We start from the raw sequence: 27346 nt of genomic DNA, 5'->3' as shown, positions 1-27346 counted from the left end.
TTTGTGCAAAGGGAGGTGGCTCTTGGCAAATATACTGACTAAATAGCCAGTTGATAATGCACAAAGAACAAAATAATCTATTTTCAAGGGTAAAGAACAGACCAAAAGGTTTAATTATAGTCTCTCCCTCTCTCTTTTAAGACCTTAGCTTCCTTCTTAGAATCAATACTTTGTATTGGTTCCAAGGCAGTAAGGGCTAGGCAATGGGGGTGAAGTGACTTGCCCAGGATCACACAGCTAAGATTGTCTGAGGTCAGTTTTGAATCCAGGGCCTCCCATCTTTAGGCCTGGCTCTTAATCCACTGAGCCACTTAGCTGCCCCCTCAACTATAGTCTCTTGGTTTTTATGTTTAACTGATTAAAAAAATAATTTCTATGATTGCCTATACTGCCATCATTTTTCTCCCCAACAACAGAACCCTTACACATGGCAAAAAAAGAATACTTAAGTAATGTAACCTGATATATTGACCATGTCCGAGAATGTACATGCCTCATTCTACATCTATTGTCTACCAGGTCTCCACAGAGAGCAGGAAAAGATTTTACAGTCAGTCATCTTAAGAAAAGATGAGTCATTGCATTCGTTAGAGTTTTGAGATCTTTCAGGAAGGAAGGAAATGTGAATTAAGCACTTCCTATGTGCCTGACACTGTACTAAGCCTTAGGGATTAAAATACAAGCAAAAAGAAAGACAAGTTCTGCTCTGATGAAGCTTACATTATAAGAAAGGAAGACATCACATAAAAGGAAGCCAAAATTGGAAGAAGACAGAGATGAAGATATCTTGCATTCTGTGTGATTAAATAGCAAGAATATACCAGGCACTTAAGGAAGTCCTAGAATGAGACAGAAATAGCAAAAGTCTGGTTTCAAAGTCCAGAAGTGAGGAATAAGGCTGAGAGGTTAGTGTTGTTTTCTTTCGAAAAAACCCCCAAAATTATTAGACTTCCCCCTCCAATTATTTAATTTTATTCACCACCACCATCCTCAAGCCTTTAAGAATATAAATGAAGGTATTCTTCTTCAATGTGTGTGAAAAATGTTATATGACTTCTTTTATAGAAAGGAACATTTATGTAACTTGTTATCTTTCATGTCAGAGGGTACCAAATTGTGTATGTCTATCACTGGGGGAAAATACATGGTACCGATTTCTTGTATATAAGTTATACTTGTCTTGGCAAAGTGAAATGAAAGCTTAAATATATTTCTAGGTTGTTTGGGTAGTGGAAACAGATGATTTGGACTTCAAAGGACTTTTTTGGCTTGAGTATACACTTTGCTTGCCTACTTTGACCAATGTCACCAGCTAAATTACAAACTCTCCCTTTTACTCTACATTGTACAGACACAAAATCAATTTTTTTTCTGTTTTCAAAACTATCCTATTAAGAGGAGTGATTTTTGTCTTAGGAAAAACAATTATTTTATTTTCTTCAATGTATCTTTAGAAACTCCATGGTCTATTTTAACTGGTGGAATCCTAAAGTTAAGACAATTAATAGGCAAAGCACAATGAAGCCTTGAAATCCTGCGATGGAAAATTTTAGAAACTTGTTTGAAACTTCTAATGTTAATCTTCCTTTTAGTTTTCAGTTTTTCCAAGATGAATTTTGAAGGAAGCAAAAAGAAGCCTGTTACCTGGATGCATTTTGCCTTGATGCTGCATTTGTCTTTAGTCAGAATTACAGATATATTAGGGCTCCTATTCTTTCCAAGGCTGGGATTAAGGCAATGAGATGTAACTGGTTATCCTTGCCACTGGATAGTTAGCGCCAGTGTAATCATGTGTTTTCTTTGCCCTGACAAACAAAATATATTCTCAAGTTCCATTTTATTTGCACCTTTCAGCTAGGAGACCAAATTGCTTGTTTAACTTTGGCTTTTGGAGTTCTCTGCATTTCGGTTTTGCCAAATGTCAGAATAGAGCCATGTCTCTGTTTCATGGATAAACTCGACTAAACCATATTAGAAACAATTGGCAAATAACTCAGGTCTCGGAAATAAGACAAAGTTTTGGCCCCTGTTGAAAAAGCATATGGAGTGACCTTGTATCATTGGACTGGCAAATGCTGCCAAGCCAACATCCAGGGTGAGGGTGGGCCCTGCTTTTTAGCAAACCTGCATTAGTATTAGGCTTTCTCTCCTCTACTATTTCCGAAAAGCTGCCCTTGTCTGGAAAGCATTATAGAAAAGACAATTCTAAGAAAAAGAGCAAAAACAGAATAATTTCAAGTCAGCACTGTGTCTGAGACCTGATCTTTACAAGTGCATTATAAAACTTCAAAGCCAAAATGAAATAAATGGAAAAATGTGGTCCTTATTGTTTGTAAAACAAAAACAAAATCTTTTAGTATTGAAATTCTTTATCTATACTCATATAATCATATGGAAGCATATTTACCTTAGCATTATTGATGAAAAGTCATAAAGAGCAGGAGAGTTGAGAAATGCATTGCAACTTGGAATGAGGCTCCAAATGAGTAATGATTTCCAGCAGGCTTCAATTAATGGGCTGAAATCATTTGCACTGAGATGAAAAACTGCTTGATTTGTCTTGAGCAAAGTTGTCTTTTTGGGTTTGTCAGCAAGTCTTTCTTCATAATATATGCTCTAAGAGAGTAGAAACTAGTTCTTGACATTGCAAAGAGTGAAAATGCATGTTGGATGATTAGCTAATAATTGTCTCAATTTTCTTTATGTCTGGGAGTGTACTACTTATGTCACTGGGGAAAGACAAGCACGAATCACCAAATTAGATGACCTTAGAAGTCAAGCCCAATCTTCTCCTCAATGCTAGATTCCCTTTATACAAGCCCATATCAGGTAGTGATAAAACTTTTGTTTATCTACTTCCAGTGATGGAGAGGTTGAGATGAGGCAGCTCAGTCCACTCCTGATTACTTTTACTATAGCAAAATTCCATCCCCAAAATGGGATGGTCTCATCACGTCCAACCAATGCTAGTTGGTCCTAGCAATGTTTTGAATTTCAGAGAATTCATATAATTACCCAAACCCCCAACATTCCTAATTTTAATTGAATTATGTCCTATTATCTGGAAGGGGAATTAGAAATCATTTGGTCCACACATACCTCCATGGAATCTTTTAGAAAGAAAGACCCAGAAAGCCCTAGTAATTTGCCCACGGTTATATAACTAATTAAGGAGGTCCAATGTTCTTTTCACTGCATCATCTCATTGCTGCCAAATAAGACCTGCCTTCCTCTATTTATGGTATCAGATTTTTGCCCCTAAGTGAGGGCCTTTATAATTGCCCCTTTTAAATTTCATCTTTTAAAATTTTTAGATATTGTACTTTGCTAAGATCATTTTAACCATTAATTCTTTCATTAAGGGGACATATTTAAAATTTCTTCCACCGTTATGAAATCTACAAGTTCAAGAAGCACAAATTCTCTGTCTCCATCAAGTTACTACTATACTTTTTAAAGAAGAAAAGGACAAAGCTCCTGGCCCTCTACTAGAGACACTGCTCCAGGAGGACATCAAGCAGGGTGTTAGTGTTCTCATACCTTTTCCATCCAACCTAATTTCTCACATGTTGCCAGCAGTGACTGAGGTCACAAATGCATTTTTTTCAGCACCCTTGGATGCTACTTATCTGGGCCTGGAGAAATAAGCTCCTTTAAAGTGTCTAGGAAGTTTTTTTCTATCTCTTTGTCTATCTTTCAACATTATTTCAGTGTGAAGACTGTAAACATCTTGTTAAAGCAAGCTGAAGCCACAGTGTCTCATGAGCAATAGTTCCCATATATTAAGCAATTAATGATTTAAAAAGTGCTTTCCAAAAACAATCCTTTAGGATTGCTTCAAGCAAAGTACTTGTATCTCCAACACCTGGCAAGGTAAATGTTGGACACAATTAAATGTTTGTAGATTGATTGATTGAGTCAAGATGAATAGCAGAATCAGTCTGTGATAAGGAGAGCACAAAGCTAGCTTTATTCTATATAGTTTCTACAAGGCACTTAGCTTGCATTGTGAATGCATAGTTGTTCTCAGAGTTAGGAGGAATTCAGTTTGAGTCTCTTGTTCATCCTCTGACACCTATAGTTGTGTGAACCTGACCAAGTCATTTGACGTGGCAATGTAATCTTCAAAGATTTCAAATTGTGAAATAGCTGCAATTTGCATTGCTAGAAATAGAGAAGTCCCAAAGAACAATTGTTTTGGTGGGGAGATGGAATGCAGGTGACAAGAAATTAGGGCATCCCTTCCAAGTCTGACTTGGGAAAGGGAGAAGGCGAAGAAGTCTAATCCTTTGACGTACTTGGGGCTAGAGAGAGTGTGTGTGGAGTAAGAGATGAGTCTCATCCTAGACATCAGAAAAATAGCGATCCTCTAGTAAGCATAATATGATGGGAGGGATTGGTTAGCTCAGTAGACCCTTCCTCTGGGCAAGAGCTATTTTTCTCAGGAATGCTGTATACCCTAGGAGAGAGTATGTATATAAGTCTACAAGGTCACTCTACATCCAAATGGAAGAGAGGGACTAGGTATGAAGAATAAAATTAGCATACACTATCCTTAGTAAAGAACAGCAAGGACTAGCAGATCATGGAGCACCACTATGTCTTATAATTTGAGAAGTAATGTATTTCCCACTTAGAAAAAGGCCCTTTAAGACAAACTAAATTGTGGCATCCCTGTTTCTGAGGGGGTTCAAGCTACATCACAGAATTCCATAGTGCCCCCCAGAATTCCAAGGGAGGGAGCAGTTAAAGGCAATTGGAGTCCTGGTATAAAAGCCAGGTCACCCCTTTTGCAAGGGTCCTGGCTCTGGGCACACACACACTCTGTGTAGCTTTTGGGCTGAGACATTCAGTCACTGACAGCCTGGGGCTGCCTTACTCTGATAGCTAACCTTAAAGATAGACCTTCAAGCAAAATCACAGTCTACCTTCAGTTTAGCAGTTTAGGTTTTAGAAGGAAGATTATTTAGGGGCTTAGATAGAAGTTCAACCATTTAATATACACTTCCCCCTCTGGGGGAATGTGTTGTTAGCCTGCAGTTAACAGTTTTAGCCAGATTACCTTCCCTCTTTTTTCCTTAAACTGATTCCATTCTCCTGTTCCCTGAAATCATTAAATTCATTTAGTTTGTGAAAGATAGAGCTGGTATCCAGTTAACTTGGGGTCATACTTACTATCTTCCTTTCACCAAGCCAAGTAATATATCCAAGCTGGAGGACCAGTTGTCTCTGTCCTACAGCCTGTGGTCTGATCTGTAGAAGACTTTAACCTCATATATTTCCATCCTGTAAGAGAGTAATTCAAACAAAGAAAGTTATCATCACAAGGGGTTCAGTCCCTATTCACTTACCATCTTGGCCCAGAATTTACCAAGCTTGAATAACCTCCATAACTAGTGCTGAGTGTGTTCTGTTAACTGATTTCCAACTGCTTACAGGGTGGGGGGAGGTGAAAGAGTACTCCATGGGCTCTTGCCCCTCCCATCCAGTTAAGTTTACCTGCTTCTCCTCTGATCTGGGACTGGGGAGTATCCATTGCCATCTGACCCCTAATCTTACAAAATAGAGAAGCAAGCAAAGTAGACAAGTGAAAAATGAACATTATTTAATATTAAATTAACTTAAAAAAGACAGAGCAGAAAGCAAAGCCTTTGTCTTTTAGATGCTCTATAGAAGATAGGAGTATAAATTTCAATGAATAAAATATTTTATTTCAGATAGATTAACATAGAAAGGAAATAAGGAGGGGAGGGACTATATATAGCAGCCATTTCATTTGAATAGAGAAGTCCCAGGGGAAGCAAATTTTTCTACCAATGCAAATCAACACATATATTACAACTTATTCTTATATCCTTATCTCATTTTTTTTGAGTTCTCTAGAATACTAAGAGTTTAAGTTACTTGCTTAAGGTCACATAGCCTACATGTGTCAATGGAAATATTTGAAACAAGGTTTTTTTAAGTTAGGAGTTCATCTTTTTATCCTTTCTTTTAATCCACAATACCTCTCTTGGAAAAAAAAGTGCCATGAGTCACTGTTACTTGAATAAAGTTTATATATGTAGCAATAAAAGAGAGGATTCTAAAGTATATTCTAATCTTGGAATGGAGAGAATAGAAGAAAATGATGTAAAATAAATAATAAATATTAGAAAATGAAATGATCATTTAAATGAACTCATGAAATTCAGTATAGGGCAGGAAAATAAGAGGTTGGGCAGTAGAGTACTACAATATTGTAAGCAAAGCCAATAGTAAGGACCAAATACTGACTTAAAAGAAAATTGATACAAAATAGTTAAGCAGAGGAAAATATAAATCTAATATCCATAGCATTAATTATGAATAGATTAAACTACCTACTCAAATGAAGAAAATATCCAGTTGGATTAAAAAAAACACAGCAAAACACAATAATATACTCCAAACAAGAAAAAAAAGCATTCAAAAATATATAAAGATGAAAATTTGGATGAACAGTTTGTAGGTGTCTCAGGCAAATCTTCAAAAGCAGGAGTCACAATTATGATTTCAGATAAAGCAATAAAATATCCGCAGTATAAAGAAAGAAATCATAAACTTACACATAAACTCATTGTATAGCTACACAAGTATCTTTTTCCTTTGTTTTCAGTATTGTTTGTGATCACATAGAATTTTATTTTTTAGAATCTTCTATTGCATGTGAGTTATATTCCCTTTTAGATTCTCAGTTATAAAATCATATTTTTTCTGAACTTTTTGATATTTTAACTGAATATGAGGTCAAGTACCTAACTGTGTTTAATTTTCTTTTTTCCTTTTCTAATGAAGCCCCTCAGCCACTTTTATTCACCAAGGCTCATACAACTTTTGTCTTATATTTCTGGACAAAATGCTATCTTAAGTTATGCCTGCCACTCACCTCCTTTGATAATTAAAGGCTACTGATTATATAATTCAGTAATATGAGGAAATTTATTAAGAATCCACTATGTCAGGGGCAGCTGGGTAGCTCAGTGGATTGAGAGCCAAGCCTAGAGACCAGAGGTCCTAGGTTCAAATCTGGCCTCAGACACTTCCCAGCTGTGTGACCCTGGGCAAGTCACTTGACCCCCATTGCCTACCCTTACCACTCTTCCACCTATAAGTCAATACACAGAAGTTAAGGGTTTAAAATAAAAAAAAAAGTAAAAAAAAAAAAAAAGAATCCACTATGTCCCTGAAACTCTACTAAGTTCTGGGGATACAAATAAAAAAAAAAAAGAAAGAGAATCTCCATCCTCAAGGAGTCTGCAATAAGACAGAGATAAGGTAAGGAAGATGAAACAGAGAAGGTGGCTGGAAAGTGGGAGAAGGGTGGAACATTAGAAGGTGTCTGGTGCATCTTGTTCCCTGGATTTGAAATCACGCAGAGCTGCAAATGCTAAGTGGAATAAATTGAAATCCAATTTCTGTCCTCCATAAAGGAAAGTTTTGGGAAGAATTTGTACTCTACACGCCAGTCCTTCAATCAGAGAGGACAGGAGGCTGAGGTAGATGATATCAAGGCTGAACCTTTTCTTCATAAGTCTTCTAAACCTTTGTCTTCCTATCCTCATTTGAGGTCATTCACTGTGAGTTCCCACTTTTCTCTTTTAATTTCATATTTCTCTGATATGATACCCAAGTATTCCCTCATTCAATTCAGTCTCTATTGAAGAGGTAACTTCTTTTAGTTTTTATATGCATCCTTAATCCCATCCCATCTCATCTTCTCCAACAGATTGGTCCCATGATCACCCCAACTCTCTCTTTAAATCTTCAGTCTCTCCCCATCTTTTGCTTTCATCCTTATTTCTTACAAACAGATCCATGTCTCCCCATGCTTATAAAAACCTTCACTATGTCCTCTCATTCCTCCTAGCTATTGTCCTATTGTTCTTTAGTTCCCTTCTCAGCTAAATGCCTTCAAAAAGATGTCCATACTCAATGCTTCCACTTTCTTTCCTCCTACTTTCTGAAATCTTGTTTCCAGACTCATCATTTACCAGAACCTGATTTTTCCAAAATTATCAGTGATCTAAGTATAAATATCTTCTCAGTCCTCATTCTTTTTGACTGCTTCTATTAATATTGTTATTTACTTTATCATCCTGGGTACTTTTTCTTCATTCTATTTTTTTTCTGGATTTTTACTTCATTTTCTTTGCTGAGTCTTTCCTTAATGCTTTTCCATTCCAATCTCTTCTTATTCCAATCCACCTTCCAGAATGTTGCCAAAATAATTTTACTAACTTTCAAGTCTGATCATGATTCCCTATCTTCACTCAATAAACAAATCAGCACCCCATTATTCCCAAGATTATATGTAAAGTACTTTATTGTAATCTATTCCCTTCTTACCTCTTCAGTCTTCTTTTCTTGTCATTCTCTTTCAAGTTTGTTATGATTCAACCACAATGTTCTTTCTTTATACATTATGCTTTATTAATCATCCATACTTTTTCACTGTCTTACCTACATGCCTAGAATGCTCTTTTTCTTTACCACCTCTCTTAATAGCATTGGCTTCTTTCAAGTCTTTTTTAGACACAACCGTCTACAGGAGGCTTTTTCCAATGTTTCTGGCTGCTAGTGTATTCTAATCTATCTTCCATTTACTCTGAATCTATCTCCAGATTGAAAATTATTTCTCCTCATTCGCTTCCTTTTCTCCCCATTTGAATTATTGGAAATTATTATCTTTTATGTCAATTGTCTTGTGTTATATCTGAACTTAGAAGTTCTTTCTGAGTTTTTTTCTTTTGTCCTCAAATGTTAATTTAAAACCATCTCAATTAGGTCAGCAAGTCTTCTGCCAAATGCATTCTTCCTAGACTTAGTGAGATGTACTCCATCCCTCACCAGGGACTAGTCATTCTAAAATTTCAGGCTACTATCCAAGAAACCACAGCCTTTGCTTTGACTATCTATTTAGCCAGATGTTCACTTTTCTTGTCCTCCTCCTTTTTCTAATGTCTTAATCTTCAACTGGAAGAAGAGATGAAAACACCATCTGTGTCCCTATATTGTTCAAATTTCTACTCAGAACTCAGCATCTTTAGAGAAAAATTCCAGATTCCTTCTTGACTATCAATCATTTCAACATTAATCAGTAGAAATGGATAGTAGTCAGTGTATCTGATTATTATTTATTTCCTCTCCATCCATCCTGATAGTATATGAATATTGCTTTGCCAAAATTAAAGTACTATGTCAATATGATTTATTGTGTTGATTGGTGGTTGCCTAATTGGCATCTAGAATCAGCATGTAGCCTTAACTGGTCTTTTCTCCTACTTACATGCCATCCACTCCAAAAACTGAGTTATGGAAGAATTATTCAGTTCATGCCTAAAACTGTTAACTTATAGTCCATTAAATGAATTGGTGGTTGCATTAGTTAACAACTACATCTGGTCCTACTTCACTTTACTTCTCAAAATTCTCCCCAATAACCATGCCAGACCACATCTAGCTTTCCTTTTATGAACCAAATCACATCAACTCTGCTATTGCTCCTGGAGATACCTTATGGTTCCATCCACTATCCCTGTAATTTCCCAAACCAAATATCCTATTCTGGCTTCCACTATTCTACATGTATTGTCTATTGAGAGCAGGGACTATTTTTGCTTTTCTATTTGTAACTCTAGCACTTAACATGCTACTTGGTTCTTCATGAGTACTTAATAAATGCCTTTTTATTTATTCCTTAATTTGCTGATGCAATTTGGATAAAAATGTTCCTAGGACAAGTTGCTGTTATTCTTTTACATTTAATGTTCTGCAGACACAGATGGGTAAAATTATTGCTTTCTGTAAATGAATTAAAACCTTACTATAAACAACTCCTGTGGCAAATGGAATTATGGGGATTTTGCTGGAAGCTAGGTGGCATAGTGGATAGAATGTTAGGCTTGAGTTAGAAAGATCTGACTTCCAATCTTCAGACACTTAGTAAATTACTGGAAAAGGTATATAAACCTACTCTCCTACAGTTCCACTTAACATTCGGTACCTTTCCACACAAAAATATTTTCTCCGATTAATATTCCTTTTATATACTATCGTGGCCTATAAGAATAAAAACGGGGTCTATTTTACCTTTATATGTGCAATCCTACATTTAACAGAATAAAATGTGATACATGATAAGTTCTTCATAGATGCTGTTTCATTTATTCATTCCTTCATTAAAAATGATATAAATTAACAGCTTACAAACACTTTAAAGTGAAGAGATTTGGCAAGTAAGGGAAATATTTCATAGTATGAACTTGTTTAAAAAATAAATTAAAATATTTTTATATGATTTTTAAAAGTTGTATTAATTTGAAAATTATAAACAAATATGAAAAATTCCATATGCAAATGTTAACTTGGAAAAAATACAGTATTATTTAAGTAGTCAGAAAAACCAAGTCTTTAATCAGAAAAGGTATGGGCCCAAATTTGGCCACTACACAGAGCCCAGTCCCAAGAAATTTAAAGGCTCTATACCCTAGGACTCTGGGAATGTATCCCTGGGAGTATCACAGTGCTAGATGATGGCTCCGAGGAACAATAGAATTTGGGGAACTTATATACCTTTTGGGGAACTGAGGATAGGGAAATATCATTGATTGACATTACCATGGCTACAAGGAAATGGGAATTTCCAAACTATACGGAGAGGATATAATCAGGCTTGGGAAAGGAAACATAGACTGAAGCTAAGGTGTGAGGGAGTGGTTTACTCTACAATGTATGTTAAAGGGTGGTCCCAGCACATATGTGGGTCTTCTTGGGAATGAATCTCTGATACAATGGGGCAGGGGTTGGCAACGTATGGCTCTCGAGCCCTATCTGGCTCTTTTGAGGGCCAGATATGGCTCTTTCTGCAGGAACCATAAAGTCAATTTTTTTTTCAGGCCCTTTTACAAGAGTGCGCACTGTTACAGGAGCGTGTACTGTTATAGGAGCGCACACTGTGAGCACTATATGGCTCTCACGAAATTACATTTTTAAAAATGTGGCATTTATGGCTCTCATGGCCAAAAAGGTCATCGACCCCTGCAATGGGGGAAACTTCTAAGACTAAAAGAGTACTTAGCATTTGCTTAGGCAGCTAGCCCCACTTAAGTTAGGATAATAAATACTTTAAGGTTATTGTTCTCTCTGAAATGGTGAGTCTGAGACCTCCCTGCATATGAATTCTCAGGGGAACAGGGACAAACTTGGGGTCTCCAGATTACAAATTTACACAAAGGTGCCACAAATGGGGATTGCATAAGAAATCACAGTATCTGCATATACTGCTTATCACTTTTGTTGTAAATTAAATTTAATCTGGCAGTACCAATATTTTTCTGTTTATCACTTTCCCTCTCCAAACCTCCCTCCCAGTTTCACTGTACATTTTAAAATGTTTTATTTTGACCTTTTTAAAAAACATCATTTCCAGTTACCTCATACTTTGACCCCCAAAATCCCACCCATAATAAAAGGCTCCCCAAACCTTGTAACAAAGGTATAGTCAGGCAAAATAAAGTCGTGTTGTAATGTAGAAATGAATGTTGAAGTCTGCATATATAGTATGTTATCACTCCATCCAAAAATAGAAGGCAGACTTCATCCTTAGTCTTCTTACATTGTGCGTGGTGATTTCATTGATCAGAGATCTTAAGTTTCTCAAATTCGTTTTCTTTCACAATGTTATGGCAGTTGAATAAATAGCCCTCCTGGTTGTGCTTATATTTTTTGGCAATAGCTCAGGCAAGTTTTCTCACATTTCTCTGTATCTGCCCCATTTGTTATTTTTTACAGTACAATAATGTTTCATCATATGCATATACCATAATTTGTTCAACCATTCTTCAATTGATGGTTCAATGCTTTGTTTCCCGTTTTTTGCTACTATAAAAAGTACTATTATAAATAATTTTTATGCATAGATCCTTTTTCTCTTTGATCTCTTTGAAAGCATATACTTATTAGTGGTATTTTTGAGTTAAATGGTACTGTTTAGTGACTTTGGGGAATTTATATTTTTGTAAATATTAATCTATTTCACCTAAATTGTCACATTTATTGTCATATAAATGGGCAAAATAGCTCCTAATGATTGCTTTAATATCCTCTTTATTGAAGGTGAATGCAACTTTTTCATTTTTGGTACTGGAAATTTGATTTTTTAAATATTCTTTAAAAAATCAAATTAATCAATGCTCTATCTTTTTTTCTTTGTTTCCCTCCTTATAATCAAGTTTTAGTCTTATTAATTAGTTCAACAGTTCTCTTACTTTCAATTTTATTAATTTTACCTTTGATTTTTGGGATTTTAGCTTTAGTCTTTAATTGGAGTTATTTGTTCTTTTTCTAGTTTTTTTTTAATTGTATGTCCAATTCATGGATCTACCTTTTCTTTATATTATTGATATAAACATCCAGGGATATAAATTTCCCCCCAACTACTGTTTTGGCTGTATCCAATAAATTTTGATATGTTGTCTCCTCATTGTCATTCTCTTTAATGAAATTAATGATTATTTCTATAATTTGTTCTTTGATTCCTTTTGAAGAACTGGATTTAGTTTCCAATTTATTTTATTTTTTTTTAAATTTTTTTTTATATATATTTTTAAACCCTTAACTTCTGTGTATTAGTTCCTTGGTGGAAGAGTGGTAAGGGTAGGCAATGGGGGTCAAGTGACTTGCCCAGGGTCACACAGCTGGGAAAGTGTCTGAGGCCAGATTTGAACCCAGGACCTCCCGTCTCTAGGCCTGGCTCTCAATCCACTGAGCTACCCAGCTGCCCCCTTCCAATTTATTTTTAACATCTTTCCTTGAACCCTTATTGATTATATTTTTTATTGCATTACAATCTAAAAAAGTTGCATTTATTATTTCTGCTTTTCTGCATTTGATGGTTAAGGTTTTATACTATAGTATATAGTCAATTTTTGCATATATGTTATGTGCTACTGAAAAAATATATATTCCTTTTTAACCCCATCCAATTTTCTGCAGATATCTATTAAATCTAATTTTTCTAAAACTTCATTCACTACCTCTATTTCTTTATTATTATTATTATTATTATTATTATTATTATTATTATTATTATTTTGTTAGATTTATCTGGTTCTGATAGGGGAAGGTAGAGGTGTCCTATTAGTACAGTTTTAGTTTCTGATTCTTTCTTAATCTTCTTAAAAAATTTGCAGGGTATATACTTTGGTGCATATATGTTAAGTATTGATATTACTTTACTTTAAAATTATTTTTATTGCCTTTTACTAAGATGTAGTTAACTTACTCATCTTTTTGAATCAGATCTCTTTTTGTGTTAGCTTTATGATTATGATTGCTACTCAGGCTTTTTAAAAATCTCAGTTGAAGCCCAATAGATTCTGCTCCATCCCCTTACCTTTATTCTGTGTATGTCGGCCTGCCTCAGATGTGTTTCTTATAAACAATATATTATAGGATTAAAGTTTTAATTTACTCTGCTATTTCTTCCATTTTGTGGGTGAGTTTATCCATTTACATTCATAGTTCTGATTTCCATCTGTGTATTCCCCTCCCTCTTGTTTTCCCCTTTTAATTTTGTACTTTTTCCTTTTATTCTGTCCCTCTTCACAAGTGTTTTGATTTTAAGGACTCCTCCCATTCTCTCTCCCTTAATTTATTCCTCCATCTCCCAACACCTTTCTTATTACCCTTTTACTTCTCTGTCAGATAATGTAGTATTCTACAGCCCAATGAGTATGGCTATTATTTCCCCTCTGAGCAATTCTGATGTGAGTAAGGTTCAAATATTGCCTGTTACCACCCTCATTCTCCCATCCACTACAATGTTTTTTTCCTGTACCTCTTTATGATGGAATTTACCCCACTTTACCTCTCTTCCCATTTTTTCTCAGTGCAACCCTCTTTTTCACCCCTTAATTTTTTTGCATATCATCCTAAACAGTTTGCTATCACACTCTCTGTCTATGTACACTTCTTCCAACTGTTCTGATAATGTTAAAATTTTAAGAGTTACAAATATCATTCTACTATAAAAACAATCTGACCATATTGTGTCCCTGAAATATTTTCTTTCTTATTTATTTGTGCTTCTTGAATTTTGTATTTGGACATCAAAATGTCTCTTTAGGTCTTTTATTTTAATCAGCAATGCTTGGAAATAATGTTTTATTAAATGACCATTTTTCCCTCCTGAAAGAATATAGTCAGTTTTGACTGGTAGGTGATTCTTGGTTATAAACCCAGTTCCTTTGCCTTCTGGAATATTATATTCCAAGCCTTTTAAACCTTCAATGTTGAAGCTGCTAGATCTTGTGTAATCATGACTGGGGCTCTATGATATTTGAATTGTTCCTTTCTGGCTATATTTTCTCCATGTATTTGCAATATTTTCTCCATGGCCTGGGAATTCTTGAATTTGACCATAATATTCCTGGGAGTTGTCCTTTGGGTATTTATTGTAGGAGATGATCCGTGAATTCTTTCAATTTCTATTTTACCCTCTTGTTCATGAATATCAGGTCAGTGTTGTTTGATAATTTCTTATAATATTATTTAGGCTTTGTTTTTCATTAGTTTCAGATAGTCTAGTATTTCTTAGGTTGTCTCTCCTTTATCTGTTTTCCGGTGTTAGTTGTTTTTTTAATGAGATGCTTCATATTTTCTTCTGTTTTTTCATTCCTTTGATTTGATTTGATTTTATTGTTTCTTGATGTTTCATGAAATCATTAGCTTCTATTTGCCCAATTCTAATTTTAAAAAATGAGTTTCTTCCATGACCTTTTCAACCTCCTTTTCCATTTTGTCAATTCTATTTTTCATGGAAATCTTTTCTTCTTTGGATTTTTGTGCCTCTTTTGCCACTTGACTACTTTTGCTTTTTAAGCTTTTATTTTCTTGTTGCATTATTTTCGTTTCTTTTTTTGCCATTTTTCTTCCACCTTTATTATTTGATTTTTCAATTCCTTTTTGAGCTCTTCCAAGCATGAGACCAATTCCCATTTTTCTTTGAAGTTTTGCATGTGTCTGTTTTGATTACTCTCCCCTACTGAGTCTGTGCCTTGCTCTTCTTTGTCTCCATAGAAATTTTCTATGGTTAGGTGTTTCTTTTGCTCTCTGCTCATTTTCCCATTTTTAAAAAATTATATTTAAATGTAGGCTCTGTTTTCTGATTAGAGGATGTACTCTTTTAAACTTTGGTTGTTCCTTGTTGTTACCCTTAGCTCTTGTTCTGTTTTTCTGCAAGTTTCAGTTATTCTGACATAGTGTGATGGCCTGTGGCCTGGGAGTTCTGAAAACTGATGACTAAGTTTCCTCTAGGAACTGCTGATGGCTTGCAGGACTCAGAGCACTATGAGCTATTTTACTCTGGGGTTAGGGGCTTCACCACAGCCTCGAATAGGCCAAGCACTACAGAATTTGGAGACTCACTAAAGGCTTCTGCCAGGGCTTCTGGCTTCAAGGGCTGGGTATGGGATACTTTGCTGTTGGCTTAGGCAAAGTCTTAGGGTCTTGAAGTTGGCTTTTGCTTAGGTCTGGAACCCAGCATGGTAAGTGGGGGTGAGTGACCTGCACTTCTCTGTGTGCAGTATTACTTCTAGTTATCCCTTATCCCTTGAAAATAGATCTTCTTTGCCTACCTTTCAAGATGTTTTCTATAGGGAGTTACTTCACTCCATCTCCTTGTTGGTTCTGTGACTGCAGTAATTTTGAGATGCTATTTTAAGGTTTGTTTGAGAGCATTATCAAAGCAGTCCTAGCTTTCACTGCTACTAAGTCACCATCTGTTCTCTGCCCCCAGTGTATTCTTTTAAAAAAACCCTTAGCTTCTATCTTAGAATCAGTAAAGACTAGACAATGGGGGTTAAGTGAATTTTCCAGGGTCACATGGCTAGGAAGTGTCTGGGGCCACTAATCTTGAAATGTGATGAGGTCATAATACTTATATAATGCTTAATACTTAAATTATATTCCTTTGATCTATTTTTCCAGTTCCATTGTTTTACAATGAGTTTCATACATTTTTCTATTTTTTCATTATTTTGAGTTTGTTTTATGGTTTCATGATGTTTCAAAGAGTCATTAGCTTCCACTTACTCAATTTTACTTTTTAAGTAATCATTTTCTTCAGTAAGAATTTGTTTGGTCAGTTCTATTTTATAAAGACTTATATGCATCAGTATTTTTGGTGCCTCTTTTAACGATATATTAAATTCATTTTCATACATTTCTTGCATTCCTTTCATTTTTCTATCACTTTTCCTCTATCATTCTGATTTGACTTAAAATATTTTTTCTCTTTAAAAATCCCTTTCTCTCTCTCTCTCTCTCTCTCTCTCTCTCTCTCTCTCTCTCTCTCTCTCTTTCTGTCTCTCTCTCTCTCTCTTTCTGTCTCTCTCTCTCTCTCTCTCTCTCTCTCTCTTTCTGTCTCTCTCTCTCTCTCTCTCTCTCTCTCTCTTTGTCTCTCTCCTATTAAATGTTTATTCACTACATGTATTCCTAAAGATAAAGTCATTGAATGAAGTGCTATACAACCCTAAAGAAAAATGAATCCTTTTGTAAAAAAATCCTTACCTTTCATCTTAGAATCAATATTATGTATTGGTTCTTTAAACATTTTTAAAAAATATTTCCACTGGGTTATACAAATGTTATCACTTATACCTATTTCCATATTATTCATTTTTGTAATAGAGCAGTCTTTTAAAACTAAAACTCCCAATCAAATATCCATGTAAACACATGATAAGTCATTTGTTTTTCTTCTGTATTTCTACTCCCACAGTTCTTTCTCTTGATGTGGACAGCATTCTTTCTCATATATCCCTTGGGATTGTCTCAGAGTAGCAGAGTCCATTACATTGGATTTTTCCACAATGTTTTACTACGCGTGTACAATATCCTCTTGGTTCTACTCATTTCACTCTGCATTAGTTCCAGGAGGTTCTTCCAGTTTCATATAGAAATCCCCCAGCTCATCATTCCTTACAGAACAGTAGTATTCTATCACCATCATATATCACAATTTGTTCAGTCATTTCCCAATTGAGGGACACCTCCTCATATTCCATTTTTTTTGCCAGTACAAAGAGTATGACTATGAATATTTTTGTACAAACATTTTTCATTATTATCTCTTTAGGGTAAAAACCTAGCAATGGCATTTCTGGAACAAAGGGTATGCATTCTTTTTTTTTTTAAACCCTTACCTTCTTTCTTGGAGTCAATACTGTGTATTGACTCCAAGGCAGAAGACTGGTAAGGGTAGGCAATGGGGGTCAAGTGACTTGCCCAGGGTCACACAGCTGAGAAGTGGCTGAGGCAAGATTTGAACCTAGGACCTCCCATCTCTAATTCCACTGAGCTACCCAGCTGCCCCCGGGTATGCATTCTTTTAAAGCCCTTTGGGCATAATTCCAAATTGCCTTTCAGAATGGTTGGATCAATTCACAGCTCCACTAGTAATGTGTTAGTGTCCCAATTCTGCCCCATCCCTTCCAACATTTATTACCTTCCTTTACTGTCATATTGCCAAATCTGCTAGATGTGACATCATATCTCAGTGTTGTTTTGATTTGGATTTCTCTAATCAGGAGGAATTTAGAACACTTTTTCATGTGATTATTGATAGTTTTGATTCCTTCATCTGAAAACTGCCTATTCATGTCCCCTGACCATGTCAATTGGGGAATGTTTTGATTTCTGGTATTTGACTTAGTTCCTTATAAATTTGAGAAACTAGGCCTTTGTCAGCATTTCTTGTTATAAATATTTTTTTCCAATCTGTTGCTTCCCTTCTAATTTTGGTTGCATTGGTTGTCATAAAGTGAATTAGCTAAGATTCCTTCTTTGCTTATTTTGTCAAATAGTTTGTGTAGTATTGGGATTAGTTGTTCCTTAAATATTTGATAAAATTCACTTGTGAATTGTGAGATCCATATTGCTGAAAGAGGTTTAAGCTGCAGAGATGGGTGCAAGCTGCAACACAGAATTCCATAGTACCCCCCAAAAAAAAAACTCTGAGAGAGGGGGCAGTTAGAGGCAGTTGGGGTCCTGGTATAAAAAGGCAGGTCTCCCTGTTTGTTGGGTCTTGAGTCTTGGGTCTTGGGTATGGAGTCTGGGGTCTTAGGTCTTAGGTCTTGAGACCTGATCCTGATTTGGGTGTTGCCTCTGCAAGCTGTGTGGCTATGAGCTGAGCCATTCAGTCTCTGACTGCCAAACCTGTTTTACTTTGGTTAGACCTTTCAACAATATCACTATTTACCTTATTTTAGCTATCTAGGTTTAGAAGAATATTTGTAGAGTTAGAGAGCAGATCAGCCATACAAGATACATTTTCCCCTTTGGGGGGAAGGGCTGTTTTAGACATAACTGTTAGGTAGTTTTCTCCTTACCTATCAACTCTAAGCATTATTCCACCTTCCCATTTCCTGATATCATTAAACCCTTGTCAAGTAGGAACAGTGCTTGGATATAGATATTTTGGGGATATACTTACAACCTCCATAAGCTAAATTCCTCTTACTCGATCTTGAAGTTTATCCTAATTTCTGAGCCAGTGAGCTTTAGGACAGCAAGCTTTACCAATTCTATCCTTTGGGGAAATAATTTAGAGAAAGTTATCACAATAAGGAGTTTAGCCTTTCCCACTTACCATCTAGGCCCAGTAGGTTTCATGTCAGATTGTCCACCATTAACAAACTGTTAACTGACTTTCCAACTGCTTGGTGGGAGGGGGCAGTTGAAGGAGCACTTTCACAAGCTCCTGTCCCTCCCTTCCTGCTAGCCTGCTTGTGTCCTTGTGTCTCTCTAAGGACCTTGGGATTAGGGTTCCTGTCATCTTACAGTTTCCTTGATCCTACAGAATCCATCAGGCTTTGGGATTTTTTCTTAGGGAGTTCCTTGATGGCCTGTTCAATTTCTTTTTCTGAAACTGTACTATTTAAGTATTCTATTTCCTCTTTTGTTAATGTAGGCATCTTATATTTTTGTAAATTTTCATCCATTTTGCCTAGATTATAATATTTATTGCCATATAATTGGGAATAGTAGCTCTTAATAATTGTCTTAATTTTTTCTTCAATAGAGGTGAGATTGCCCTTTTTATTTTTGATACTATTAATTTGATTCTCTTCTTTCTTTCTTTTTTTTTTTTTAAACCCTTACCTTCCATCTTGGAGTATTGGCTCCAAGGCAGAAGAGTGGTAAGGGTAGGCAATGGGGGTCAAGTGACTTGCCCAGGGTCACACAGCTGGGAAGTGTCTGAGGTCAGATTTGAACCTAGGACCTCCCGTCTCTAGGCCTGGCTCTCAATCCACTGAGCTACCCAGGTGCCCCCTCTTCTTTCTTTTTTGATTATATTTACTAGTATTTTATCTATTTCATTTGTTTGAAAGTACCAACTCCTGGTCTTATTTATTAGTTCAATAGTTCTTTTACTTTCAATTTTATTAATTTTTCCTTTAATTTTTAGGATTTCCAATTTAGGTTTTTTTCTGGGGATTTTTAATTTGTTTTCTTTCTAATTTTTTAAGTTGTAAACCCAATTCATTGATCTCCTCCCTCTCTATTTTGTTGATATAGGCACTCAGATATATAAAATTTCCCCTGAGTACTGCTTTGACTGTATCCCATAGATTTTGATATGTCATAATGGCAAATCTGCTAGATATGATCATTCTCTACAATGAAGTCAGTAATTGTTTCTATGTTTTATTTTTTACCTACCAGTTTTGAAGAATTAGATTATTTAGTTTCCAATTAATTTTAAATTTGTCTCCCAAGTACCATTAATTAGAATTTTTATTGCATTATAACCTGACAAAAATTGCATTTATTATTTTTGATTTTCTGCATTGGTTTGCAATGTTTCTATGCCCTAGTACATGGTAAAAAATCTCTCTTTTTAAAGCTCTTTGAAGTATTCTTTTTTTTTTAAACCCTTAACTTCTGTGTATTGGTTCCCTGGTGGAAGAGTGGTAAGGGTGGGCGATGGGGTCAAGTGACTTGCCCAGGGTCACACAGCTGGGAAATGTCTGAGGCCGGATTTGAACCTAGGACTTCCTGTCTCTAGGTCTGACTCTCAATCCACTGAGCTACACAGCTGCCCCTGAGGTATTCTTTTTGATCTTGTGTCCAATCCACATGTTTTCCAGGCTTTGCTTTAGATGTTTTCAAGTCTTCTGAGTTTATGTATTAAGCTTCTCTGTCATCATAGAAGCTTGTTATTTGAGATTCTTTTTTTTTCTTCCATTTTTTTGGCCACTTGTCTATTTTTCCAGACCTTAGATTTTCCCCCCTTGACTATAAATTTCATGTCAGAGCTGGAGGAAAATGGCTTCTGCCTTCAAGGAACTCACACTTTTATAGTTGGGGAAGCATGTGTCTAGGTAGGGGGGAGGACATTCCAGAGGGGCAATTTGGCCAGACTGGAAGGTGGGAAGGGGCACTGGAGGTGTTAGCCAGGGAGATGGGCTATAGTCAGAAGGTGAAGCACTTTTAACAGGAAGTGGGAGAGGCAGCTTCCTCCCAGTCTTTGAGCAAGCTTAGCTGGGCCTGATGACCTTGGAGGGTGGGTTGCAGGACTCTCCACTTCTCTGTTTCATCAGAGATTCAATCCACAAGGGCACTGGGCACATGTCTCTATCTTCCCCCTTCCTCTGTTGGCAAACATAAGAAATAGAAGCTGCTCTGTGTGGGCCAACGACCAAAGCTTTCCCCACTAAGGTCTCCCTTCATTTAAGCTGGGCAGTTGACCACTTTGGGTCAGACCCAGGGACTAGAACAAAGGCCAGAGCTTGCCCCTCTTGGTTTTCTTCTTATCTCTTTGAGACCACATGCTCCTGCTGTGGCTCGATAACCATGAATCATGTAGCTCCAGGACCCTTGGCTTTGCGATCCAGCGGGTTCCATCCCTGGGGGCCATGGCACTTGGCCTGCCTTTCCTCACCACAGGCCAGTGCTCTCCATCACAGGGCCCTTCCTTGGCTTTGGGAGAGTGAAGGGGACAACGTCCTTGTGTACAGAAAAAAATTTATTGGAATTTTCTGAGAATATATTTGAAAGTATAGTTCAATGTTTTCAAACCAGTGAGGATGTTTCTTCTTTCCAGGCTGGGCACGTGAATGGCTGGGCACCATCTAGCTCTTTCTTGAATATGCCAACACTAACTCGAGTTATTTCAGGAAGACAATCAGGGCCCAAGAACCAGTCCAGGGCCCAAATCCCTTTGCACTGAGCAAGGCTGATGACCTAGGCCTAGAATATACCACCCACCATGGGCTCTGCTTGAAGCTAATGCTCAACTCCAATCCTGGTGAGCCTGTGAGATCCTAGCTCCTACCCTGAGCAAACTGGCAATGGAGAAGAGCTACTTAGTTATTGCCTGCAGAGGGCAGCACTCACATTAACAGTGCTTCTGGCTAGGACACCACAGCATTTTCATGCAGGGGCAAAGAGGAAGTTAGTCAGAGGTGGAGTCTATGGGGCTGAGCTTGAAGTCCAGAAATAGGGAAAAGGTTCTGAGATCCATGCTACCTCTGCCCTTATTCAGTCATAGACCATTCAAAATGGTCTAGTCCAACCCATGAACTAAGGTTTGGACTCTAGGATTGTCCTACAGTGGGTCAAAACTACTGATCCTTCATTGCTCTCATCTCTGTCCTCTGAATTAAGGCTGGTTTAGGGCTAAGGCTGCCTTGGCCTGTACTCTCAAGGAAGGGAGAAACCTGGCCTCTAAGTGACAGGATTCTCAAGTGAAATGCTTTGGCCATCACCACTGAGTAGTAGACTGTGCACAAAAATCCATGGTGGTTAAGTTATAAAAGGGGCACGAGGCTGAACCCAAACTGGGGTGGCCCTCTTGGGAGTGCAGGTTAGACCTTGTCTGTCCCACACCAGTTACACAGAAGGACTTGAGAAGGCTCTCTATTCCCTCCGCAGCTACCTCCTCAGCACCTATGTGTGCCTGAGCCCAGAAAGCTTCACTTGCCTTGAGAACTGCCCTTGTTCAAGGAAGCCAACAGTCCCTCCAGGGAAGATGTCAGGTAAGGCCTGGCAGTGAGAGGCACCTGACTCACAACTAGAAGGGTCAGGACAGCCAGGCTTTGACTCTGCTTCTGTTTCCACCTGGCAAGCAACAGGGCAATGGACATCCTGCTTCCTAGCTTTAGAGCCCCTTGAATGACTCTGGGGGTGGGTGTCATCCAGAATCAGAGGCCCTATTCATGGCAGGCATATGGCACCCAGGGGCCTGGGCGATCTGGACATGGCATAGCACTGGGGAGGGCCTTGCCTCATGATGGCAGAGGATGTGGGTGTCTGCCACTTTTAGCAAGAGGGCTTCCATGCTGCCATGCAGTCAGTGTGGCATTAGGAAGAAAACTCTGTAGTCTCCTCTGCCAGCAGTTTCTTGGAAGGGGCAGGGAGAACCTCAGACTTGTGAGAAGCTGGTGTACAGTGGGGTCAGTCGGAAGAGTGGCTAGTGTTCCCAAGCCCTCAATGCTTCTGATGGAGAGGTTCTAGGAATGCTTCTGGCTTCTGAGGAGGACCCTGCTAAGTAGAGGAAAGACCCAGCCTTCCCAGAGTCACAGCTGTGTGAAAACAGCCCACATCAAATGGATCATTAGAAATAATCCTACTTTCTCTTAAAGCAATAAATATTTATAGTTTAATGCTTATCTAGCACCAGAGAGCAGCAACAGGAGCAGGACAGGAAGGGAAAGGGAGAGAATCTTGATCTACAACTCCTGTGACCCAGCCCCAATAAAACAGGGCATTTACAATTGTTTTTGAATATAACAACAACAATAATAATATCCACATATTTCTTTAACACAATCGGCGCCAGTCCAACATAGCTTTGCATAGTGTCTTGGAAAGCATTTCTGTAATTTGGGATCTTGAGGGCCCTGGGCCACCAGAGTCAGTCTGTGGAAACTCAGTCAGCCCTTGCAGAGCAGAAAGCAGCCAGGAACAGTTGGGCCCTTTCTCTGGTGGGAGCTCCCTCTCTCCTTGCTGCCCTACTTTTTATCAAACCTTTGTCATTTCTGTCTCTGCAGTGCCACAGGCACTAATGGACTGGTGTTTCCTGTTTCCTTTCTTGTTTGTGGGTCACCAGAGTAGCGGTGGATAGGACAACCCTAGCAGCTGCCCTTAGCCCTGGGCAGAGCCTTTAATGCCAAGGGGAGAGAGAGAGGCTACCCAGTTCTATTCTATGGGCAAAAATGATGATGATGTTCAGGAAAGACATTGCTGTTCTGGGCTGGCACGACCAGCCTCTCTGCTCATATTGGGAGAATATACATGGAGAGGCAGAAATTGGTGGGTGGGTGGGGACAGGAGGGGATGGGCCAGCAGCCCATCTTCCTCTAGCTGTGATAGTTTCTGACCCCTGGGCCAGGTTATAACCCAGAACTCGAATGCTGCAGAGGGGGCTGGGCCCTCTGCAATGCTGGTCACTGGATTTCACTGGAGAAAAGAGCCCCAAGGCAAAAATGGGACAGTCTCTTCCCTCCAAAGCTGACTAAATAATAGATGAGAGAGAGAGAGAGAGAGAGAGAGAGAGAGAGAGAGAGAGAGAGAGGTGAGATAGGTGGAATGGCCTTTCTTTCTCAGGTTCAGGTAAGAAAAATTATACCTGTTCCTTTTATCTCTTCATCTTGATTGTGCATTTACATAACTTATTTTTACTAAATAGCAAGTTCTGTATCCACAGAAATTCTCATACATATCTCATTTTCTTCATTTATAACATGAACATCCTATTTTTGGCCCTCATGATCACTTTCTTGCATTAATAGAATAGTGTCCTAACTGGTCTTCTTAACCTCTAGCCTCTATCACTCCCATCTATCCTTCATCCAGATGCTAAATGTTCTTCCTAAAGCAGATGTCTCAGCCATGTTACTTACTTTCCTACTCAATAAGTGCACAATTGAGAAACCATTACTTCTGGGATCTCTTCTATCCACCAAAGCTCTTTATAATTAGGACCTTTCTCTCTTTTCATCTTTTCTTATAAATTACTCTCCCTCTCACTCTATGGTCCATTCATACTCTTCTGTTTGGTGTAGATCAAATATGATTCTCCATCTTCCGTTTTGGTCTTTTCGTTGGTTGTCTCCCATGCCCAGGATGCTTTCCCTCCTCCCTTACCTCCATTTCTTAGAATCTTTGACTTTCTTTTGGTCTCAGGTTAAGTAATTCAGATACTAGTGCCATCCCCTCTAATGTTATTTGACAACTACTTTCTATGTATCCTAATGTAAACCCCTTGAGCACAGCTATTGCTGTTCCTGTTTCTTTGTATCAAACCTTCTCAATCCAGCTCCTAACAGTGTAAGTGCTTTGTAAATATTTGGTGTTTGGTTGAGTTAGGGTAATTTTTATGACCAAAGTCTACTTGTTTAGGTACATGATGAGAACTGAATAAGTTTATTGTGGAGGAGTTTAGAACTATTTAGGAGGGAAGTGAGATAGATTTGACATAAGGGATTTCTTCTCTCTTGAGCTGAGACTTTTTACTGACATTATCTTCAAGGTTGGTTTCTCTGTTGTACTGCCATCTACTGTTTCTCTGTTTATTTATGTACTGGTTCTTGGCTGAGCTGTATTTGGGAAGAGGAGGGGGGCTTTTCTCCACTGGGCAGTGGTGACAGCTCTCCTGGGAAACAGGCACATTACATTAAGGCTATTTTAGCTCATTTGTGAGCCAGACTTTCAACTCTAATCATGCCCTGGGTAAGCAAGAGAAGCAAAAGTATTTGACACTTACATTTAGTTACAAAGTATGCAATGCAAAGTATATGCCTTATCTCTTTGGGGTTCACTCCATCCCAACAAAGTGAATAGAGTTGGCATAATTGTCTCCATTTTACATAAGAGAAAACTGAATTTCATTGAGATGAGTTGATTTATTCCTGTTCACACAGCTACTAAGTGTTAAAAGTGGAATTTGTACCTCAATTCTCCTGACTCAGAATCTAATATGTTATCTTTTGAACCAGAGTGGATCCATCCAGATTAAAGTAAAACTTCACTTCTTAAGTATTCAGGGAACATGGCTGATTTTGGCTATCTTCAACCTTTCCTTCAAGATGCCCCAAATTAATATTCCTCCCTCATCTCATTCATTTTTCACTTCTCTCTCTTTCTGTCTCTGTTTCTGTCTCTTTGACCCTCTCTGTATGTCTCCCTCCTTTCCCCTTTCCTTCTCTACTCTTTTACTTCCTCTACTCTTTTCTCTTATCCTCCACACTTCTCTCTCTATGTGTCTGTTTCTTTGTCTCTCTCAGTCCTTCTGTCTCTCTCCATCTCCTACCCTCTTCCTCTCTATTTCTCTCTCTTTTTCTGTTTTTTCTCTATTATTTATTTCTCTGTCTCTGATGTGATTTTCTTTCAGTGCAGGTAAACAAACTCTATATCAGCAGAACCTGCTGAATCAAGAATCTTCATTTCCAAGTATGTTTCTCTTATGTTTGCTTCCTATGTCTCTCATTATAAACTCATTAATAAATCTGACCTTAAGAGAAAAAAAATCAGTTTCCTTTTCAGTTGTCCACAGCTTCAAAGACTGGTGAACACACAGCAAATGTTCAAAATACTAATTGAGCAGTTGAAACCAACTGGAGAGGGCATAAGGAAAGGGCAGTGAGAATACTTTTTGTTCCCATATCTGCTGTTTTAAAATTTGAAGACCTAGTTATCAAGATAATAGACCGCACAGAAAGAAATAGCTTTCACTGGTTCTACAACATTTCAGAGACATTCTTAATCCACTGAATGATTCTATAAGATCCAATTTATCGGGAAAAAATGTTTTGGCTCCTACATAGTTTTTGATACAGAGGGACACAGTTTGCTTTGGCTTTCACTTGGACTCTATATGACATGGTTATATCATCAGACTGAGATTTCTGGATTGTATTTTTTACTCTGGATACAAGCAAATCATATAGACACATATACATGCACATACATAATGTATTTATTCCTTATGACTTATCACTGGATTTTTATGGCAGTAAAGACAATATTGACTATTCTTACTTAGCCTAGCTTTACTACCTTCTGTCCATGCTTATTGGAGGGGAATGTTGTAAACCTCTGGTATAGAAAAAAGTCCTTTACAATTTTGGGCAATGTGGAATAAGCAAAATGTGACTATTGAATATCCAGCTGCCTTACGACTCAGAGCATATCCATTTTCCTAAAAAAGATGCATGGCCAGGGTTTCAATGCTGGGGGTGAAAGGGTAGTAAGAAGCAGTACATATGACCTTCCACAGCCAAAGTTACCCACTCATCACACTTCTGAGGACAGTTTTCTTAGTTCAACTAAAAGTAAGATTAGGATAAAAAAGGAGCTCCACTAAGAATCCCCAAGAGTAGATTATTTGCTCCAACAAGGCACTGATTAATTTGCTTTCAGGAGAAAATCTAAATTGGAGACAAAAAGAATATGTTTCTTTTTGCTTGTGTCTATCACTCAAAAGACCAAGTTGCAATCGATTGGAAGTTTTATGTATACATGTTCAAAAGGTTCCATGTACTGAACAATCTAGCACATGTGGCTCTAATTGACAAAATGCTATATTGTTGGATTTGATCGCATCAAGATGCAGAGTCACAGAACAGATTTCCTGGTACTAGGCTTTCCTTGTAGTAATGAGTCAGCTATTTAGGTTAGAATTCTCTTTTCTAGGCCTCTTGCACTTGACATGGAAAAAAAAAACACCTTACAAAGCAACAAGCTTTGTCCACAAAGCCTAGTTTAATCATATGATTCCATCTCTGAGACTTGGTTATTTTTGTAAACTGATATAGCAAAGTGCCAAACAAATAAGGCAGATGCTTTTCATCTATAATAATCAGAGGAACAACATACTTACTTTGCTCTGTCCACTGAATGATTCATCCTCCTTAATAAAATTTGAAGTGGAACACATCAGCCCTCTTTGTGAGAATATATATGTATATCAATATGTATGTATATGTCTATTTGGAAAGAGAGAGAGAGAGAGAGAGAGAGAGAGAGAGAGAGAGAGAGAGAGAGAGAGAGAGAGAGAGAGAGAGAGAGAGAGAAACAGAGAGAGAATGAAAGTGAGGAATGATAGTCCGTACTTGAGAAGTAATAGAAAAGGAAAGAGTTATCCTAGATACATTAGGAAGACAGACTAATATATCTAATTCGTTACAAATAAACATCTTTGAATTCTTGACCACCTCATTTTCTTGGACATCTGAATGGGTCACTTTTTGAGAAAGTTATTCAAAGTTTATTCAAACAAGAATATCAGTGATTGAACTTAGTCCTTTAGGATTTGCAAAAT

At 37.5% G+C, this 27346-nt stretch overlaps 1 protein-coding gene across 1 annotated transcript in view; it reads right to left on the bottom strand.

Annotated features, from left to right (window-relative positions):
* The window catches only part of LOC123253290 (nucleolin-like), a 178450-nt gene extending 156281 nt beyond the window's left edge, over positions 1–22169 (bottom strand). Inside the window, 2 exon segments of the mRNA XM_044682476.1 lie at positions 20900–21030; positions 22007–22169. Of these exon segments, the coding sequence (XP_044538411.1) occupies positions 20900–21030; positions 22007–22169 (294 nt within the window).
* Between the last annotated feature and the right edge of the window lie 5177 nt (positions 22170–27346).

The sequence above is a fragment of the Gracilinanus agilis genome, chromosome 1 (genome assembly GCF_016433145.1).
Source record: "Gracilinanus agilis isolate LMUSP501 chromosome 1, AgileGrace, whole genome shotgun sequence".
NCBI classification, from domain to species: Eukaryota; Metazoa; Chordata; class Mammalia; order Didelphimorphia; family Didelphidae; genus Gracilinanus; species Gracilinanus agilis.
This window is presented reverse-complemented; position numbering and strand designations above follow the sequence as displayed.